Source organism: Protomyctophum parallelum (genome assembly GCF_964188405.1).
Source record: "Protomyctophum parallelum genome assembly, chromosome: 14".
Lineage (NCBI taxonomy): Eukaryota > Metazoa > Chordata > Actinopteri > Myctophiformes > Myctophidae > Protomyctophum > Protomyctophum parallelum.
The window spans coordinates 28,485,093-28,507,635 of record NC_139709.1 but is presented as its reverse complement, the minus strand read 5'-3'; the positions used below and the strand labels follow the sequence as shown (position 1 = coordinate 28,507,635).

Below are 22,543 nucleotides of genomic sequence, written 5' to 3'. Positions count from 1 at the left end.
TACGACAGAAGTGGGGGAGGGGGTAGAAGAAAAACAAGGAAAAAAAACAAACAGTAGACAAACTTATGATACTTAATAGTAGGCTATATGATTTGCCAGATTGCCTCTTCTGCTAGCCACCCAAATTAGGCTATTGTCTTTCTTCACTTTGTGTGGAGTAGCTCAGCTGAGAGAGACCCGTCTTATCTCCACCGCTCAATGCGCAGGCGTGATCCAATCTGAGCCCCTCGCTGTTAGAAAGCTGTACTGTAGCTGTTAGGAATCTGAACTCGATGTCGTGCAGCATGTGCGTTTTTTTCCCTCCTCCACTCTCCTTCTGCGGGCTACACTGACTGACACTATGCTCAGTTGAGATTTATTTGTTTCGTTTCGTACAGGATGATCAGGAAATCCGTCCTCATGCAACTGCGGAGACGGAAATGCATGCAGGCTTCACTCATGGAAATAACTGATCTCGTCGAACAACACATTGCAACCTGTGGATAGTGAGTGTGTGCAGAGAGTGTGCGTGCACTGTGCGCGCGTGTCTGGAGATTTCACTCCGTCTGTGTGTGTGTGTGTGTGTGTGTGTGTGTGTGTGTGTGTGTGTGTGTGTGTGTGTGTGTGTGTGTGTGTGTGTGTGTGTGTGTGGCCACCACCACCGGTCGGCGGTCAGTCAGTCTCCTCTTATCTGGGACGCTCTGCCTCCTCCAGACTGCTGCGTGCCGTGCCGTGCGGGCTCTGGGACTGGGGTTGCAGGAGGATTTAGTTTTGGCGTTTTCGCAGACCTGAGGCTGTGAACTGATTTTCGGTTTATGAATGGCACTGACATGGAGGAAATACCGTTTCAGAAGGTCAAAACCAGGCGAAAGAAAAGTCCCTGTCCGCCGGGGCTGCGTGTCCCTCTGACCACGATCGCGTGCGAGGACGAGTTCGACTGCAAGGAGCTGGAGTCGCTCTTCCAGAACTACAACCTGAAGCTGGAGCAGACGTCCACGCTCAAAGCCCTGGCGGTGCTCATCGTGCTGGCGTCGACGCTGGCCGTGGTGGAGGTGCTGTCCCACGGCCCCGCGCTCACCGTCTCCAAGGGCTCCCACCCGGTCCACTGCGTGATCTTCGTCTCGCTGTTCATCGTCACCAACGTCAAGTACCTGCAGGTGACTCAGCTCCAGCAGATCGTCAACCTGACGCTGCTCTTTGTCTTCACCTTCTCGTTCCTGTGCTGCCCCTTGCCCCTCGGCGCGGTGGGCGCCGAGTCCCCGCCGGCCCCGGAGCAGGGCATGTGGCAGCTCATCCTGGTCACCTTCGTAGCCTACGCGCTCCTGCCCGTCAGGACGCTGCTGGCCGTGCTGTTTGGAATAATGGTCTCCATGTCGCACATCATTGTCACCGCCACTTCGGTCACGGTCAAGACACAGAAACTATGGAGAACGGTGAGAAGACCTATCCGAACACCATACACACACAGCCCATGTAGTTCACGCATAGACAACGATAATAATAATAATATATATTTTTTTAAATGCCTAGCTAATAACCTCATGTTTTTTGTTACATTTGAATCACTGTTCTCAATGTCATATATAGGCTATAGTAGCTGCTTAGAATGTCCAATGTAGGATACTGTCAAAAAGTCTATATAAACTATAGACTGAGTCAAATCAGCACTATGGACAGCTCCCCGTGCAGACTGAGTCCCACTTGCATGCCGTATAGTAGGCTAGGCTATATACTCAAAACGAATCAAGATGTCAAAATGTGGTGAATTAATTTATGAATGAACAGAATGTTGAGTTATAAATACATTATAATTAGCTAACCCGCAGGTGGCCTTATAAGCCTTATAAGCCTTATCACTGCCTCAGACTCTCAGATGTTGCCTCAGATGTTGAGATTGAGATCTAAACAGGAGCTGTAGCTGTAGTAAAAAAAAAAGCTTTTAGTGAAGTCTTCATTTGATTGTTGATTGAGCTTGTTTTACTTTGCGTCTACCATAAGTCTCTGGTGTGTGTGTATAGGCTAACTTTAAATTGATTCGATACTCAGTACTGTAGGCTATGTCCATCATCAGCTTTAGGCTATTGTAGGCTACAGGTCATTGTTTCCATAAGACAGTCTAATGCACTGGTTCCCACACTGGCTCGGGACCCATTTGTGGACTGCGGACACATTTTTATGGGTCCCTTTCTTTTTTGTTTCCTATATTTAGTTTTTAGTTATTATTATTTACAAAACGTTCCCAAAAAGTGAGTTTGTATATCTGCTATATTTTCACTAGTTTGGGTCAAACATGTATAATCTCTCTTTTGGGTCTATATACTCTCGACCTGAAAAGTTTGGAACCACGGGTCTATAAATGGATCCTTCTTTATACATCCCCCTTTCTCACATAACCAAAAGGATGAGAGTTTTACAGAATCATGAAACTAGAAAAACTTGGAAGACATGTAGACATGTCCCTGTTGTCTCTCCTCTCTATACTGTAACTCAGGCCCTGTCAGAGGCTCTGACACCTCACAAAGCTGTGCAATTCTTTGGTTTATATGGAGAAAAAAAGTGGGAAAATTCAGGCATGCCATGTCAGAGCAGAAATAAATTGGAACACCACCATGTTACTTTCCCCCATACCGGCTTTCTGGCTCATTCTCACATACTGTACAAGCAAACACACATGTATGCAGGAGCACGCACGCACGCACGCACGCACGCACGCACACACACACACACACACACACACACACACACACACACACACACACACACACACACACACACACACACACACACACACACACACACACACACACACACACACACACACACACACACACACACACACACACACAGTCAGGTGTAGGGAGGGAATGAGACAAGTAACATCAGTCTCTCTATAAGGGAATTGAAACCTTGCCTCCACAACATATGTGCAGATTGTGTACTACCGGTATATGTACTATTCTATAGGAGAGATTGAGATATGATCTCGACAGTTGTTGGATAGGTTTGTGAGGGGCGCTAGCCCCTCCCATGTCCAGCTTTGAGGGTTTGTGCAAACACAAACATTGATGACAAAAGTGAGGACGCAAATTGTGATTGGCCAGAAGATGATGCATGATGATGTATGATGATAAGAGCGCCCCTCACTTCACACTGGTGTGATTATTTTTTTTACCCCTTGTGCATGCTGCAGCCAGGAGGACAATGTGTGAATGACTTTGTTAACTGTATTACCATGCAGGACAGTTTGCTAATCCACGAAGCTTAGAGATGAACTCTGTGTCATGACCCCACATCACCTTTTACTAACCACCCATAGATCACAACACCTCTTCCTGCTTCTCTCTTGGCTTGCTTCAATCTCATGGTTGGATTTGTCCAAAAAAAAGAGGATGACAAATTTGTAGTTTTTGACAAGCCGAAATAGTCCATCTACAAGCTCACAACAACACTGCGATGTGTTGCGAGAGATTTTTGCTTTAATCTTTAACCTTTGTGTATAAATTTCTGTGTATAACCTTTGACCAACCTTGATACATTTTGCTATATTTGCCCAAAATATAAAGCGATGACATACATGTTTGAGGGATGATAGCCCCTCCTATGTCCAGCTTTGAGGGTGTGTGCATAAACACAAAAAAATGTCCTAACGCAAACATTGAATGCCGTTGAAAATGAACGGCGAGTTTTGAGTGTTTGTCCGAACACTAACATTAAATGCTGTTGAAAGTGAATGGCCAGTTTTGTGTAAACACAAACATTACGTAAACAAACATTGAAGACAAAAGTGAGGACGCAAATTGTGATTGGCCGGAATGAGATGATGATGATGTATGATGATAAGAGCGCCCCTCATTTCACATGGGTGTGATTCTTTATTAAATTGTTATATTATCAAACAAAACTAACAAACATCTCAGACAGACTACTTTTCCCAAAAGGGATATATGTCAAGTCAGTCTGATCACAAGCAGGGATAAAACATATATCACCAATGGTAATAAAATATGTACGACAAGCAGGGCAATCAAAAGCAGGGGCAAACTGTTCGCAAAAACATAGCCGAGAGAACAGGGACAAAGAACCATGTTCAGGAACATTTATCAAACCGTACAGTGACAAAGTGCCACTTTTCTACGACTAAGATTTTCTTTCGCAAAGCAAACTTTTAGGGCATTATTCAAACGCAATTATTAAAAGGGAAACGTTCCTTGGCTGCGGGTGCGATTAATCAGCGATCTGTCAGGTTAGTTGTGCCATATGTTAACTATTTTCATCTTAAGTAACAGCTTGTGGCATTGTTTATGTTGTTTGTGATAAAATTAGTCAAGTTTGAAGTTCCAGTGGGAGACACCTGAGGCTTCGTTTAGGAGTTCAGATTGAAGCTCAAATCTATTTCACAGACTATTGCAGTGGTGGGAAAAGTACTCACATTCTTTACTTAAGTAGAAGTATCAATACGGCAATGTAGAACTACTATGTTGCTTACAAGTAAAAGTCCAGTGTTCAAAATGTACTTAACGTACCAAAAGTAAATGTACTAAAAGTAGAAAGTATTCATTGTGTATTCAATGTCTCATTTCAGCAATCATTTGAAAATAGCTGATTGTGAAGCTCACAATGTGTCGCATCGTGACGCATTGTGAGCTTGTACATCGGCTATTTTCAAATGGCCGAAATGTATATAGGGCTGAAAGTGGTTAATGTATGTTTTGTAATAATGATCAAAATCTTCAAAGTACCGGTAACTAAAGTTTTCAAATAGATGTAGTAGAGTAAAAGTACAATATTTGCCTCCGAGATGTAGTGGAGTAGAAGTGAAAGTATTGGTGAAAGTACAGTACTTACTACTTAATGTACTTTACCTTTCACCACTATTGTACTATTGTATAAATGACTCCCTGTCATTCTTCGTTTTATTCAGTGAGACAGAAAAGGCCTCAAGCTACCAGAACAAACCCAAAGACCCCCGAAGCCATATCATTTGTTTCATACTAATTATATAGTCATTGTGTTATTTGTTAGAGCCCCACTCATTATACTCCATCATTGACTGAGGCTGTAGCAAACACCAATGATGAATGAATGGCCTAACGGGACACGTGGAGAGAATGAATGGCTATATTGACTATTGCTTAGGGGTAACGGGCCACTATTTGACACAGTGTTCCCATTGTTCGTGCATGAAATCACACACGGCCAATCTTGGTGTCTCTCAAGTACTGTAGGAGAACCTCGTATCTTCTTCCCATACGAGGAAGGACCGCGCAGCGATGTGTCCGCATCACACTAACAGCGGTAACACGGTCTCATATGCACATTGTTATACAGTACACACACACAACAAAGTAAGCAATTGCTTGCCTGCCCACACCACACCATATCCAACCTCCCCGTGCAGCCAGGGACGCACACGCACGCACACACGCACGCCACATACTTGTCACAGGAATGAATTGGTTCTTAATGCCTATAATGTGCATTGACATGATCTACTATAGAGGGTATGCGCGCGACATCATAATCATATCCAGTAGGTTATGCGGGAACGCCTACCGAGTGGCAAAAAACAGACATCCAAACAGAAAAGTCGTATTTGATTGCATACAATTACGTCAAACTCACTTTGCCACTGGATTTGCCACTGACTCACTTCATTCATGCGCATACCCTCTATATGGGTCATTCAGTGTGCATGATATTACTATACTGTGTGCCTACCTGCGAGCCAGATGGTTAATTTCAGTTTCATTACATCTCAACTTCAGCTCTCAGCTGCATCATGCATACTAAATGTAAAGCAACAGCACATATGTTGCACGCCACGAGAAGTTGCACTTTATTCCAATATGCCTGTCAAGCCAACGTATAGCCTATATATACTTCAAATTCACTTTGTTCACATTGATAGTGGAAGAAGAAAAGTTTGACTTCAGAAATGATAGGTTGCTGCAACATGTAAGACAGTAGTGTATGCCTTCCTTTGTCCTGCACAAGGGCCTGTACAGTACGTTGCCCGTTTAACACCTGTATCAAATATGTGTCCGAAAAGGTTAGCGAGTTGTCAGCTCGTCGCTACATCACAGCTACCGGTGCAAATTCTCTCTCGTATTTAGCATAGACAGCTAAACCCATTCTAGTGCAGTTGTGAATGTGTCATCAGCTTGTCACTTGCATCACAGTTACCGACTAGGCAAATTCCCACACATTTAACATACTTGACAGCCAATTTAGCAAGCAAGTGGCTCAAATTGTAGGCAATGAAAGCATTGCCTACACCACTGTGGACACCGACTAGGCTGGGGGGGGGGGGGTTGGCATCCTCTGCGGTGCACTCCCAATGAACAGAACAAGCTCTGTGTGTCCCCAGGGTCTTCAGAAGGTGGCATATACCCATTTCCTGTTCCAGTTCAGTTTGCCCATAGCTTCGTTTGATTGGCTCCGCAGCAGATTTGAACCGGAACCCCGCAAACACATGAAGCCTTCATAATGGCTTTGTGGTAGGGTTGTCCCGAACCAATCACGTGATCGGAAATCGGGGGCCGATCGTGTAATTCTCGATTGGAATCGGATCGTGACAAAAAAAGAACGTGACTGGGACATCCCTAGTATCAATATTATATCCATATCACAATATTGTCTGTGATTTTGGATATTGTACTATTGTGATATGGCATAAATATTAAAAAAAAAATCTGATTGGGAAAAATCGGTATCGGCAGATACTCTAAATCAAAATGATCGGTATGGGATCGGGAGCAAAAGAACGTGATCGGGACATCCCTAGTTTCTGGTTCAGATGGTGCTGCTGATGAGTGGGAAGCCAGGCGGGGAGGGCGACCTCTGTCTGGTGACTCCTACAGGTTCGTTCAGGGCACCCGTTTAGCCCGTTAAGACCTGTCTGAGGCTAAAAGTGTCTTCTAATCCTAACAGTTTTCTGAACAACCTACATGTATGTTGCTGTATCAATGGTGCTCAGAAATGTTCATGGCAAGATTACCTGTATACGCTATGCCTATGAGCTTGTATATCTGCTATTTTGGAATAGACAAAGTGTAAAATATGGTTATGGTTAAAATGATTGTGACACGGATGCTTTCAGGGTTTTAACCCATTTTGGGCGGGAACCCCTTTTGGTGTTTTAAACATTATGTTATAATTTAGCTATTTAAAAATAGCAGATCTACAAGCTCATAACGCGCCACCGAATGGCACGCTGCAAGCTTGTAGGTCTGCTATTTTTGAAAAATCGTAAAAATGTGGCGCAAATGTTTGAATGTATATTCTTTCAAAGTGAATGTTTTCTAAATGTTGTTAATGGGGAGCTGAAGTGGAATCGTGTGTCCCTCCACTGCGTTGCGTCTTCCCAGTGAATACAACCGGGAGTGGGAATTAGCAGAATGACTACATTGGGAGAAAAGACTGAGAGTGTGCATTGTGTTGCTTGCAGCTGGTTGCCAACACGGTGCTGTTCACCAGCGTCAACCTGTCAGGGCTGTTTGTACGCATCCTGACAGAGCGAGCCCAGAGGAAGGCTTTCCTGCAGGCCAGAGACTGCATCGAGGAGAAACTCTGCATGGAGGATGAGAATGAGAAACAGGTACTACAGAGACACCGGAGACAGTGACGGAACGAATGCTTGATAAGCTGATGTGGTTGTGGACTAGAGAGATTTATATTGTTGTTGCTTTTCTTTACTCTTTCTTTCATGCTCTGCATGTTATGCACACTGACACATGCACACGCACGCACACACACTTAAGGTCTCAAATACTTTATGTCTTAATTGACTTCAAGTCTTTTAAGTATACATGCAGACAGATGCAATGACCAACGCTGGCTCAATAGCTCACGAACGACACATTCCTAAATCACACAAAACATCTCATTCTTAACCTGATTATATGAAGAACAAACTACAACTTGCTTTGCAGCCCAAAAAGCCAACCTCCGCATTCACCATTTCATAGCTTATATCAGATGGTGAGCGGTTAGGGACCGTCTACAAAGTGCAACACTGAACCTGGAAATATTCAATAACTTCCATTTATAGGCAGAATATCACCACCAAATTTACATCACACATCAATGGTGTACTTATGATTATACTGCAGCATTTTCTTGCAAAAGAAACTAGCCTACTAATTAGCCTACTTTTGTGCCCAACCCAACTTCCCAAGACCATCTGTAAACAATTCCCCCCCTATCAGTAATGTGATCTATTACATCACATTACCCACACTGAACATCATTTGCTGTTCATATATTCAGAACGGGTAAGGACTAGTATTAATATTACTCACCCAACATTCAAGTCAGGAGGCCACAGCATGTTCCTTTGTCCAAAAGCTCTGAATGGATTCAGAGACAAACCCTCAGAAATGTTCCAAACTTTTCTTCTTCAGATCTCAGTTTTCCAGCCCCACACTTCCTGTATTTTTATAGATGTTCCTGGTACCTCACTTCCTGGAACTATTGCTCACTTTATCCCCACAGCTCCCTCTATGATCAAACCTTGTCAACAGAAAATTAATGACCATGATTTAATTTAACTACACAAAACAAAAAAATATTCAACCATATTTGAAGGAAGGAAATACATTTCTACAGTGTCACAATCCCTTGTATGACTTACTGTACTTACTGATGCAAGAAACATATTTTCCATAAAGATAGGCTTCCGTGTTGCAGCAGAAATGTAACAATTCGTTGCACGTTGCTGGTCTTTGCTTTTAGAAGGGCCTGCGATTTGCAGTCCCTGTACTAGGCCTACTAGCCTTACATGTCCTAAGCTGCCAAAACTAAGGATCTGATGAAAGCCAAACCAGTGATTATTCATCCATCCATCCTTATATTTTATTAGCTTTCATGTATGCTTATTCCATAGATAGGTCAAATGAACAACCAATCTCTAGAATATATACAACATTGTGGCTCTTGTCAACTGTGTTTATACACACATACACACTGTACTACAGTACGTACGCACGAGCGAGCACGAACACGTACGCACACACACATGCACGCACACACACACTCATGCGCACACACACACACACACACACACACACACACACACACACACACACACACACACACACACACACGTCGCTGTCGGGAGGAAACCACCTAACTCAATTTTTTAGGTTTTAGATTAGTTTTCATAAATCAGTGCTATTGAACACCCTTTATTGTCTCCACCAGGCCGAAGGCATGTGGGGAGAGTATGTTTTGCACTCCGTCCGTCCGTGTGTCCGTGTGTCCGTGTGTCCGTGAACAGCTAATCTCGGCCACCGTTAACCCGGTCGATGCCAAATTTTGCACACACACTCCCTGGATGCCAACGATGAACCTCTGCCCCAAACTTTCCAGAACGGCCTGTTATAGCGCCACCAGGAGGCCGCTTTGTGCAAAACAACCCGGTCAATGCCAAATTTTGCACACACACTCCCTGGATGCCAACGATGAACCTCTGCCCCAAACTTTCCAGAACGGCCTGTTATAGCGCCACCAGGAGGCCGCTTTGTGCAAAACAAGTTTTTGCACAGTACACCTACAGATTTTGTCCAAACATCACGCAAATTGGTACACAGTCTCTCTAGAGCCATTCAACGAAACCGGTCTTTCAGATTTCTCACACTCCATCCTGATTGGTTAAGATTGGCTTCCAAAGTTCACAGGAGTGCTGTACAAATCGCCACAACTCCTCAACGCAGCGTCCGATTGCGATGAAACTGTGCACGCATATTCCCACTAGGCTGAGGAAGAAATCCTGGTGGAGACCTGTGCCCAGAAGGGCACTTTTTCTAGTTGTGTGTTGAAATGAAACCATGCAGTGAAAAGTATGAAAAAACACTTTGGACAAAACCTCTTAACTCCATTGGACCCTCAAACTGTCTGCTAAAGCAGCTAACTCCACCACTTCTCCCCCTCTCATGCAAGATATATAATAATACAATATATAAAGTCACAATACCAACTTTGACGAGGCAGTATTGCATTGTTTTAAAAATACTGTTTTGTTCCCCCCTGAAAAATGAACATTTTTGGAGTTTCTCCCCGACAGCAGAGATATGATGTTAAGCCTTTCTGGCTGGGATTTTCTTTCCATGCTTCTGGCATTCTTCTCCCTGTGATTACTTTATGTGACTATATATAACTTCATCTTAGTAGCTCTCTCACTCTTTATGTTTATGTTATGTGCTTACTTTATGTGACTATATATAACTTCATCTTAGTAGCTCTCTCACTCTTTATGTTTATGTTATGTGCTTACTTTATGTGACTATATATAACTTCATCTTAGTAGCTCTCTCACTCTTTATGTTTCTTTCTCTGTCCCTTTACCTCCCCCCCCCCCCACACACACACACACACACACACACACACACACACACGCGCACAGGAGCGGCTGTTGATGAGTCTACTGCCCAGGAATGTAGCGATGGAGATGAAGGAGGATTTCCTGAAGCCTCCGGAAAGGATATTCCACAAAATCTACATCCAGCGTCATGACAATGTCAGGTAGGGTCAATGTCCCATGATGCAACAGTCTGAACGGTCCAAGTACCTACAATAGGTGTAATGATTATACGGTAATATAAGCTCATCTTAAGCTGCCAATTGGCTTTGCCAGTCTTCTTTCAATCTTCAGCCTTTGTTTGTCCACATGGCCCCAGGGGAGCCCTATGGGAGGCTGCGTAATGAGATACACCCAGCCAGGCCAGGCCTGCAAACGCAAACACAAACACAAACACAAACACAAACACAAACACAAACACACACACACACACACACACACACACACACACACACACACACACACACACACACACACACACACACACACACACACACACACACACACACACACACACACACACTTTTTTAATTATTTTATTTGGATCTGCACAAGAGACACAATAGATCCAAACAATGATCAGAATTAGGTTATACATTATATGGTCCAACCAGATATAGTTGCTGCACATGCTTAACACACAGAGGGGAAAAAATAAATAACACACACACACACACACACACACACACACACACCCTCACGCACACACACACACACACACACACACACACACACACACACACACACACACACACACACACACACACACACACACACTTCACTATCAGTGCATATTATAATGGCAAGGTCACTAATCTGATCACAGCTCTTTTAATTAGTATTATACAACAGGTCGTTTCGAGGAAGAAATTTGATTGGTTGAAATAGCCATCTATAGCTTCAAACGAGCATGATCAAATAATCAAAACATAAAAATCAGCTGTGCTGAGTCTCGCTACTCTCCCAGAGAGTGTTGCTAGGCTAACGATTTTCTATGGACATTTTCGGTCGTATACTAGTGGCTACATCTGTCTACATCTCGAATATCTTAATTATAATGAAATTTAGTTGACGTGTTTGTTTTTTAAGGGTAACTGTTGTATAATAGCAATATTACACTTGAGGGTCGTGCTTTACCGTCATTAATGGCACTTCTGCGCTGCTTACGGAACTCACCTATTGGCTCGTTCCTGGAGCAACACAGGCGTAACGTTAAAGCATAATTGCATTATTGGACCTTTCCTCCAGGTGGTTGCTGGGTGCAACACATCACAACCTTTATTAGAACCAGATAGGATTGCAGTGTGATGCATCTTACATTGTACTATTGTCAACGTTAAAACCACTTAAACCCTAATATACTTGTTGACTGTCCCCAAGAAGTCTATTTTTTGTCCTTTTTTTAGTCTACACCAAGGGCTCAATTTTCGTCTGATCTTTCTAAATACACTATTTTGGGATTTAGCAGTGGGGAAGGGGTGTTACCCCACTAAAGTTGGTATTTTGGTTACCTGTCTAAATCCCTGAAACACCTCCGTTATCCGTTATATTATGCATAGGTGTGGTTTGGGCGTTACAATAATTAAACCAATCACCAGTCCACGTGTCATTGCCTTTAAGAGATCCCTTATCCGTTGCCCGTTAGTTAGTGCTATATTGCTTCATAGCCTTACGGTCTATAAGCCCATGGAAGAGTGTTGCGTTGCTGCCTTGAAGTCTCACTTGTGCTGCACCCCCCCTCGTGCAGTTCTTTTTTTTCTCCAACCAGCAAGAGACAAGAACACTCGTCTTTTTATTGAGTCACAACTCGCTCAAATCTTGCTTATTTAAAAAAAAATCTAAGTACTATGTAAAGTACGAATTTCGGGCTTTCATTTGGTATATAGAGGCCGTCTCTACGAAACGGTATCAAGCGAAAAGGAAAGGTCGGTCAATTGGATTAAATCAATTGGATTGGAATTGCGCACACCGCACAATGCCTGGCACAAGCCAAATAACGTCTTTGACTATACAATTATAAACACAATGGACACTGCAAGGAAGTGGCAGGCACTCACTTCTGCTGATTATAGGAAAATTACAAAGAGATGCATACAGGAGAATAAGGAGAGATGACGCAGCCTTACTCCAAGGACATCTCCATGCAGGCGCGCAGTGCGTGCCGCTCTACCAAACTCATTTGGCACGGCTTACGGGTATACGTTACGGGTGGTTTTAAACTCCACTATCGTCTTCCCAAATGTGTGTGACCAAAATAGCAATTTAGAGGAAAGCGTGCCAACACGCCCACGCCCATGACCACACCTCTAGGCGCAAATACCGGTGTCTGCAAAAAAGATAGCGGGTGACGCTTGACCAAAATACCATTAACCCTTTAAGACCCGCATTAATTTCTACTTGCAAAAAATTGATTTCAACCTTACTACTACTTTGTACTACTAGGACTAAGACTAAAAAATATGTTAAAAAAAATTAAAATAAAAAGTTTGATGAAAAATGTATAATAATTATATAATAATTATATAATAATATAATAAATTAATAATTTACATTCTAATGATCACAATAAAACATATATTACAATTATTTTACTTACTTTTATTAGGGTAAAAAAATGTTCAAAATTGCACAGAGTCCAGAAACATTTAATTTGTGTGAATTTCAGCCTCTGTGGGGGGTATTTATATGCAAATATCATGACCAATGGCATTGAAATGGCATTGCAATGAACATCACTGATGACGTTTAGGTGAAAAAAGAACAGAAAAAATAATTAAGTAATTAATTAAAATATAACTTGTTGCTATAAAGCAACGCTGGGTCTTAGAGGGTTAAGAGACAGAGCAAGTTCCTATATTCGTAATTTCCGGGCAGCGGCTGAATTGCGGGCCGCATCTCGGCTAATGGTGGCGACGAAATTGGAGCCCCAGATGTCTTTCCCGAAAGATAGCTAGAAGCTCACAACATGCCACCACATGAAATGTTGTGAGCTTGTAGATCAGATATCTTCGCCGAAGGTTTGTTTATTTTTGCAGAATTGTAACCTACAGTATTATGAAATGTCCAGAAAAGGGTGGCTATAGACAAAGCCACAGAGCATTGACCTGTAGTTGCTCTCTGATTATTGCCGCTTGACAACAGCGTTATGATTGCCACTAATTAGCCCGCGGAACCCCATTTGAAAAGATATGCCATTAACCCCCATAAGAGAAGATTTCTACGGCTCTAGCAGTGATTCTCAAACCGTTTAATTTCAAGGACCTGCAGTTTGACATGCATTACAGTCTACGGACGCCCATTGAATGGCATTTCTATCTCTGGGACCCCCAATTCATATTGTAAAATCAATGTTTCAGAATCAGAATCAGAATATATGGTTCAAGTGTTTGATCATGTTTTGGTTTGGCTGGACAGGACTTGTCTGCCATTGGTGAGTATTGGAACTGCTGCACTCGTGCACTGTAACACCTCAGCGTATAGGCCAGGGGAAAGCCACCCTGGGCAAGACCTAAGCTGAAAAGACGGAAGTTGCGGGATTTTAGCGGAAGTGAAATCGTTGATGCTTTACAAATCAGTTTACATTCTCCGCGAATGAAACAAGTGTTGTGATTGGTCGGGAAAATATCGTATCCGGGGGAAATACATTTGACGGCTGTTCCAGAGGATACAACCGCCGATAGCTTCTCTGCCTTAGGTTGTGAGTGTGACCAGGCTTTTCTTTTCGCAGATAAGTAAGCCTGGGACCGAGGCTAGGGGAAAGGCAATAGTGAGCATGCAGGAGATTCTCCTGGCTCTTGTGCAACGTCCTGACTTGGGGTTAATTGATCTGCTCAGTGTGTCTAAATCGTTGCTGTCGGGCAAAAATGTCATATCCGGGTTTTCTTTTTTTTTACAAATGAATGCCTATACTTCGTCATACAGTGTCACTGAAAAATAGATAAAATTGAAAGATTTCAAGTGAAAGTGAAGGTTACGTCTGTCTGTGAGTTTGATAAATATTGAACCAATGAAAAGTATTACAAGAGCTTGTGACTATAATAACTACAATGGATCCATTTCTTGAAAAGTAACAGATTTGGACATGCAGGGTTTCCACCTGACAGGGACAATATGGTTGTTGTTTTGTTTTCTTCTCGAAAGAATAATTTAATTTATATCACAGCTTTCAATCAACTGCTTGGTGCTGAAGTTGCTGTATAAGTGAAGAGCTTTGCCAGGTGGCGTTAACATCCAAATGTTGTGGCCATTGTAATATTAAAGCCAATACAAGGAGTTACCCTCTCATCACACCCATTTCTTCTTTTTTATTTTCCAATCTTTGATTGATTGATTGACATTTTTATTGACAAAAATGCATAGACATAATGGTCGTACATACATATATCTGTCAAAAAGGTGTAAAACACAAAGCTCGAGAGCTTATTTCCATTGTGGTTCTTTTTTTGTGTGCAAATATGTGTGTCAAGTGCCCATCTTGCTCCATTAGCATAAGACATCCAATATACGCCCCACATGTCATGCGCGCCCTGACTACCTAAGCCGCACACTTCACACTCGCGTGGGGTGCTGACCTTAGATGACCATACCGGCACGTTAATGGCATCCCCCGCCCCTGGCCATCTAAGCCGCACGCCGCATGCTTGCATGTGGCGATGACCATGCTGGCTTCACCATGTATTCCATGCCATGGCCGTTCATGCCGCACGTTCCATGCTTCGCATGCGACGTGCCCATAACGATCCACGTTATTCAATAAACCATCTTAAAGGTTCCCATGTCTGATGTTTGGTCTTTCCTAGTGAAGCATAAGACATCCAATATAGGCCCACTACATTTCTGGTGTGAAATGGCACGAGGGACGGGCCCCACAAAAAGACCACCCCCCCAAAAAATTGGCGTGCGCTATATGCACGTGCACACATGTGCCCTTTTCTTGGGTTTGGGCCCCTGCCCCCTCCTCAGTGCTCTCTGCATGGCCCTGCATGTTGGGGTACTCAGTGGGGATCTGTAGACGGAGCAGCCAGTCCAGTCAGTCACACCCAACTTCAGTGAAGGCATGGCTTTAAGGTCTCTTCATTGCTTCACTTCATTTCTTCTTCCTGTCGCAACTGTGATATTCAAGTCTTAACTTCTACCGAGTGCACTCCTGTAACTCCTGTACAGATAGCTGTGGTTATCTCGTCTTACTGTACATTGTCATCGCTTATAGGTACCGTATGCATGAAAACCTGACTCTGTACATTCACCTCATCTTCTTGAATTCTTAATTCCACTTAATTTACACTCTGAAATACTTTTGATTCACATTTTCATTCCCTTCTCGTTTCTTCCCTACTTAATTCTCTCTCTCTCTCTCTCTCTCTCTCTCTCTCTCTCTCTCTCTCTCTCTCTCTCTCTCTCTCTCTCCGCTTCTTAATTCACTCGCACCACCCTGCTCTGTATCTTCCATGCTCCCCTCTCTTATCTCACCTCTCCTTCCCTTTGTGCTGTCAGAGAGGCAGGGACTCAGGGAGGCACGAGGCAGCAGAGTTTGCTTAGCCCCGGGATTAAGCCGCCGCAGGAGATTAAATGCAGTGGAGTCTAAATTGTCGTTGCATAACGCTCCGCACGTGTGATGGTTAAAAGTGGACACATCTCAGTGGAGCTCCACTGATTGCTTTTGTGCCTTGCACTCCTTCAGCTAAAGCTACCCTACGAGAGTAATCTACGCCCGACGCGGACATGATTTATGTGATTTGGGCGGGCCGTAATTAGAAAGCAAACAGTGAGCGGTACAATTTACTTAACGTTTTCTCATTACGTCCACGAGGCCGAGGGCGACATTTGATTAGATTGAAATCCAATACGAGAATGTGGTCATAATTATGGTCTCGGCAAAAAAACAGAACAATAAATCATCAATGGCACCAAGTGACCCCAAAGCCTGGCATGTCAAAGTCTCATAGTTAGGGGATTCATCTAATCTGCACATTGGAGGCATTTACAGCTCAAACAACTTGTTGATCCAAATGATTTAACGCCCACAGTGACATGGCCAAAATAGGGACCGCAGGTTGAGAGTGGTTCAAGGACCGCCCAGGTATTGGAGGAGACTCAAGGCTATCTTCACCCTCCCAATGAGTTATGTATTGTGGGGGTTGGCAGAGATGGAGTACTCGTAGAGAGGCAGGGGAACTGGGAATTGGCTTAATTATCAAATTGGGATATGAAGGGGAGAGCATTTTTTCATGGGGTGTTCAGCAGCATAGTCCTTTTGTTATTTGGCCTGTCCCTGAGGTTTCTTTCTGTGATTGAACATTTTAAATAAAATATTTTGAAAAGAAAGTGGTTAAAGGCATTGGGCCTGGCTAAATAGATAATATAATGCTAGACCCAGCTGTCCTATAGAGTGTTTCAAATCACACCTGCTAACTTTATGGAACAGTTTATACATGATTAAAAGACAAAACCGTATGGCAAACCGTATTTGGATCTCAGTATAGCCTGGCTCTGGCTAATTGGGCACTGCTATAATAACTGCAGATGAGATGTGATTTTTTCTTGTGTTCCTGTAATGCTATGCAATAATATCTGAAGTGTTAATTGAACTTTGAAAGTTTAATAATGGACCCGAAACCCATAAGGGTAAATCTTTTCACTTTCAGAGACTAATTAACACTCTGAATTTTGACTGTGTATGCATAATTGTGCACCTGTGCAGAGAAACAGAATGGCAGTTTGTGAGAAATCTCTCGTTCTTGTTGCACATTCGAATGGAAGAGAATGTGGGACATAACACTTACCCTAAAAGCGTGCACGGCGGCGCAGTCGGTAGCGCTGTTGCCTCACAGCTAGAATGTCCCATGTTTGATTCCCGCCGGGGATGCTGGGGGCGTGTTCTCTCCTCTGCGTCATCAGCGCCCACACCCTAGGTGGGGTTGGTGAAAGGGCCTTTCTGTGTGGAGTTTGCATGCATGTTCTCCCCGTGTCCCCTAGGGTGGGGATATCCTAGGGTACAAAGGCAATAAACATGCAGTAATCCTGGTCTCCCCCTGGTCAGCCGGGGCACCTGATAAAAGGAACTGGATGGAATAACCAACCACGCTTTCTGTTTTCAGGCTTGTTGATGATCACTCACTTACGCACACACGCATGCACGCACGCACACGCACACACGCGCACACGCACACACACTTATTTGTAGCCACTTCCCTTGTCATTTGCTGCGGTCACCACAGATGCCTCAGCACTGAACAGATGCTTCATTCAGTGTCACGGTCACCTCTCTCATTTGGCTAGATGTCAACAAACACCTGACCACATTATGCTCCAGGAGGAGGTTGACCCCCAAGATGGCACAAGGCATGTTTCTTTGCAGTATGATTAGATTGTAATCTCATTCGTCTGGATGGCTATAGTGCCTTTCACAAGGGAGATAGGAAGATTAGCATAATTGGAGGAATGTCCCTTGGAATTTGAGCCCTTGGAAGGAAAATTGGGGATGAAAGTGTGGGGAGGTCAAATATGGCTCTAGTGCAGTGATTTTCAACCCTTTTCATATCAAGGTCCATTAATTATTCGGAATTTGAGCCACGGACCACCGTTTGATGAGATTTAGCCTCTCAGACCCAAAACTTAGAATATTTTGTTGTTGTTGGATAAGATTTTGTCCACAATTCCATGCTGTACTGATCCAATTAAGTAATGCAGATGTTTAACAATACTGTAACTCTTGAGAGTGTAAAATGAGTTGAAGATCTCATGAGTTGAAGATCTAATAAGGGTTCGAGGTTGAAAAACACACTGCTCTAAAGTGGTAGATTGCAGAGAGGGTGCATTAGAATAGATAACAAAGAACGAATCATCTCTGTATAAATGGATTTAATTATACACTTAATTTATAGGCTTGTGGCTTGGTTTGAATAAATATGGCTATGAAAGAGGCGTGAACTGAGGCCAGGTTGAGTATTTGACTGAATCAGGCAACTTGAAAATAAAACAGGATTAGTTGCCCTAATGTGAGACGCAGTCAAACACACTGCTGCTGCACACAAATGTGTGTATATACTCAATAATATGGTTTGTTTGACCTCAATGCCAGACGGCAACATGCATGTGAATTAGGAGCAAGTTTGTGTTTCAACATTGTTGCCAATGTTTGGTATTTCTTTAGTTCAACCTGTACAGTAGGCAAATAGTCATTTGTATTGTGTATGCAAATATTTGTGCTGTTAGATGGTGTTTACATGTAACCCTAACCTCAAACACTACGCCTAACCATAACCCTATAACCAGGGCTAGTCCTCAAAGGAGGGGGGGGGGGGGGTTCTACTCTACTGTCACAATGTTATGCTGCCCACACGGGCAGATGCAAAAGATGCAAAGATGCAAAGCTACACAGAGTCACAGACAGTGTATTTGTAGTCGTTAAGCAGCAGGAGGTCGTTTAGCAGCAGGAGGTTTGTTAGCAGCTCAACCACTCTAACCACAACCACTACAAACGTCCAACACATGTACAATTAATTACTCACCTAATGCTGCAGGTTCCATGTTTAAGTAATTCCAGTGTGTACATTGTGACAAGTGACAGATGCATGGTTTTCATATTGTAAATATGGTCACTAACATTGTTTAGCGACTAGCACTTGACAGCACTTGGCGAGAGGGTTTGCCCCGACTGCCACTAAGTGGCTACTGGCCAATCACAGCACGTCCTTACGTGAAGGCGATTCCGCACTCGCCGATCCCCGAGACGGGAGACGTGGCTTGTGATTGGCTGAGTTGGACCGCGAGCGAGGCAGTGTAGACATGGCGGAGGTACAGAAACTAGGGGGGACGAGGATTTATGATTCTGTACGCATCGGAACATAACTTGGACGGCGCTGAGTCGGCTCAAGCGAACTTCGCACCATTCGGCTTCTTCAGCCTCTTGTGGCTCAAGTTCACTTGAGCCGTGCGCCTCCGTCACGGTCCCTGGAAACAATTAAGTGCTCCCTAACGTCTTGTGGAAACAATAATAGCCTCCCGTGCTGGTAGAATAGTCTTAACAAGGTGATTCACATCAGCAGGAGGGGCCAGTCTGTGTTGTAGTCCATTGTAGTCCAGGAGGAATCATGAGGGACATAATGTAAAAAAAAAGAGAGAGAGAAAGAAAGAAAAACGAAAATAGGGACATTAATAGCAAGGCTTGATAACCTTTGATCACCAAAGGCAGCACCCACGACCTAAATGGAAACAAGACCACAAGGTCTTCGGTTTGACTGTACTCCGTGTTATTAATTTAAGCAATTCAGGAGCAGGATGTTCATTATGCCTTTGACGTCAAAGAGCATCAGGGAACCCTCTGCTACTGGCTCAATTGTTGTGGCGCAATAGTTTGCCTATTTTCATCACTGCTTTTATCACCTGTCTTCTTCATTTTAGCAATCCATAAAATTTAGAGCTGCCAACTCTCACACATTGATGTACGCCTAGATAAATTTACATCTCTTTTCCATTGTTCATGTACAAGATATATCGCTTGCATGCGCATAGTTCGAAATACAATACAAATACAATATCTCGCCCTGAGACAGTGCTGGGTGTTTTATTTCTTGAGATCGGTTCATTTTAGCCAACAGAACTCCTAAACTGAACCCACTAATCACAGTGCTTTAAGATCTTAGTCTTTAATGTCTGTCACCCGCAGATGGCCACCAATTATAATATTCCCTGCAAATCAATCCCTCTGCCCCTCGTTACGTTGACAGCTGTGAGACGATAAGATGGCATTTAGGCGGTGCGTTCTGTCACGCGGCGAGGACTGCCCACACGAAGACCGGCACTAGCAGGATGTTTACAACGCGGGGGCCATAGATGTGTGGATGTGCTTTTTGGTCAGTCACGTCCTCGATGACTAATCCTCCTCCTTCACACCCTCCACTAGCTCTCTCTCGCACAACAACACCGATGGCAATTCCTTTTTTACCAGGAAAAAAAGGCCTTCAGATTAGCCGCCGCATGTCTCTGATACGAGGTGATAAGTGGTCTCTCGGGGTCACGAGGACCACATTAAGACACGAGAGCGTGGACGAGCAGAAGCATCGAGTCACATTATAGCTTCGGGCTCTGCTGTTGTCAAGCTTGTAGCCCAGGTGATGAATGAAGGAAACGGCATCCGGGAAAATGCTTTTGGAGGAGCACTTCAGCGCTCTCGTTGACCCGTGCACGGTGACATGGCAGGCCCCTTCAACCCCGTGAACGGACTAGTGTGAGAAGGGTTCGGCGAGTTCGCCCGCACATTATTCCCCCTCCTGGTGAGAGAGGCTTATGTTATGTTGTTGACTGCTAGTGTCTGGAGGACTGAATTATATCCCGCAAATGTCTTCCCATCTGCTCCTAACAAGACATGGCTTCACTTTGATCCCAGCGAGAATGCTATCCGACGTTCTATTTTGAGTTGTTTCTGCTCGACTACGCTGCCACTCACACACTGGGAGGGGGGTGGGGGGGGGGGGGATTCATTGCCTCGGGTCATTAATTTCAACGTTTGATTCGTTAGGTTGTGGTAAACAGGTCAACAGAAGGGAATGTTTACTTTGACTTTGGCTCTGGCTTCTTCCTAAATGTCATTTTAAGCAAATCCCTGCCAGCTAATCTGATCAGGCACTCAGTCAGGCAATGATCTGGTCTCTGTGATACTGTCTAACATGCTGCTATAAATAACTTTCATTGACACCCCCATCTCTATCTCTCTCTCTCTCTCTCTCTCTCTCTCTCTCTCTCTCTCTCTCTCTCCAGCATCCTGTTTGCAGATATAGTCGGTTTCACCAGCCTCGCCTCCCAGTGCACAGCCCAGGAGCTGGTTAAACTGCTAAACGAGTTGTTTGGAAAGTTTGACGAGCTCGCCACGGTGAGTCAGTCTATTGTACTTCCGGTGAACAGTATATTGCTCCTTTTCCCATCACTGCTATCGTTCATCTGAAAAATGCTCGTCCCTGTTGGTCTTTGTATGCGCATTGTCCGCGGCCTCCGAGACATGCGAGGCTCGCCTATAGTGGTGGCGTGTGATTGCATATACAGTGTGCGTGATGTGTATGTCTTTGAACATGCAGGGTATAGCGGCTAACTCCACTGTCATGCCAGCTTAGTATGATGTTGCGGAGAGAACACCGGAGGCCCATATGATGTTTCATATGATTACACAGCAGGGCTTCATTTGAAGAAGAGTTGGCCGAAGTCTTTAATCCAAGCCAGATTTACCCTTGACTAAACCTTGTCTCCACTGTCTCTGGCAATCTGTGTGAACTGAATGAAGAGGCTGTTGAACTGGAAACTCCACAGAGTGTTGATTTAACCACATGAACCCTGGCATCCCTATTCTGGGCATGTCACAACAGGAAAATAGACAATCTACAAGCTCACAAAAGCAAAAAAAAGGGATTGGTAATAGAAGACCTGTAGAGGACCCTGGTCAACAATGTATATAGGTTACTCTGAGAGTGTAAAAATAGCCGCAAGGTCAATTTAATTCTAAAAGTGGCTACATTTTTTGAGTTAAATCAAGTGTCGCAAGACATGGCCATTCCGGGGGTCCCCTCCCCAGCCAAAAACGTTGAGAACCTCTGGATTAGTTGATGTTTGTTTTTTTGCATGATTCGTATAATTAACAAATCGTTTTAAAAGCTAAAATAAATAAATAGGATATATCATGATTTACTGGGAGAAATCAAGCAAGTATATGTTAAATCAGACATTATAGCAAATGATTATATATTGCATAACATTTCTTATGTTATGCAATCACACGACGAATCTCTCAGTCAAAATCATGCAAAAACAAAGTTGCCTAATAGTCCACTATATTGACAATATTTGGCCAATCATATAGTCGACGATACAAATCCTTAGTCGGGGACAGGCCTATAGAGCGTCGCAGTCCCTCCCCCTTTCAGAACGACGAGTGGCCCAGGAAATGAAATGCAATGCATTCTGACCATAGGATTTTCTTTAAGTATTTATTTAAAGGGATTGTGACATTAAAAAAAAGGTTTTGGAATTGTTCTTATTTTTTTTTAGGTTTTCTAAGCTCAATTGCACCCAAAAAATATGAACTTTTAACATTCAGTAGATTTTCTGTGATCTGGGGTTTTCTGGCTCAAACAGGTGCTCTGATTTGCCGGCAGTTTGTGATGTAAGATCCTGCAAATCCCATATAATTATGTCAATGGGATTTGCCAGCAGATGTCA

General features: G+C 43.5%; 1 protein-coding gene across 1 annotated transcript in view; it reads left to right on the top strand.

The window, feature by feature from the left end:
• Window positions 1-794: 794 nt before the first annotated feature.
• Window positions 795-22,543, top strand: part of LOC310871218 (adenylate cyclase type 1-like) — a gene marked incomplete at both ends in the record, with an annotated part of 55,379 nt that continues 33,630 nt past the window's right edge. Inside the window, 4 exons of the mRNA XM_083782708.1 lie at window positions 795-1,412; window positions 7,427-7,576; window positions 10,382-10,500; window positions 21,095-21,206. Coding sequence (XP_083638834.1) covers window positions 795-1,412; window positions 7,427-7,576; window positions 10,382-10,500; window positions 21,095-21,206 — 999 coding nt within the window. The remainder of the gene's footprint in view (window positions 1,413-7,426; window positions 7,577-10,381; window positions 10,501-21,094; window positions 21,207-22,543) is intronic.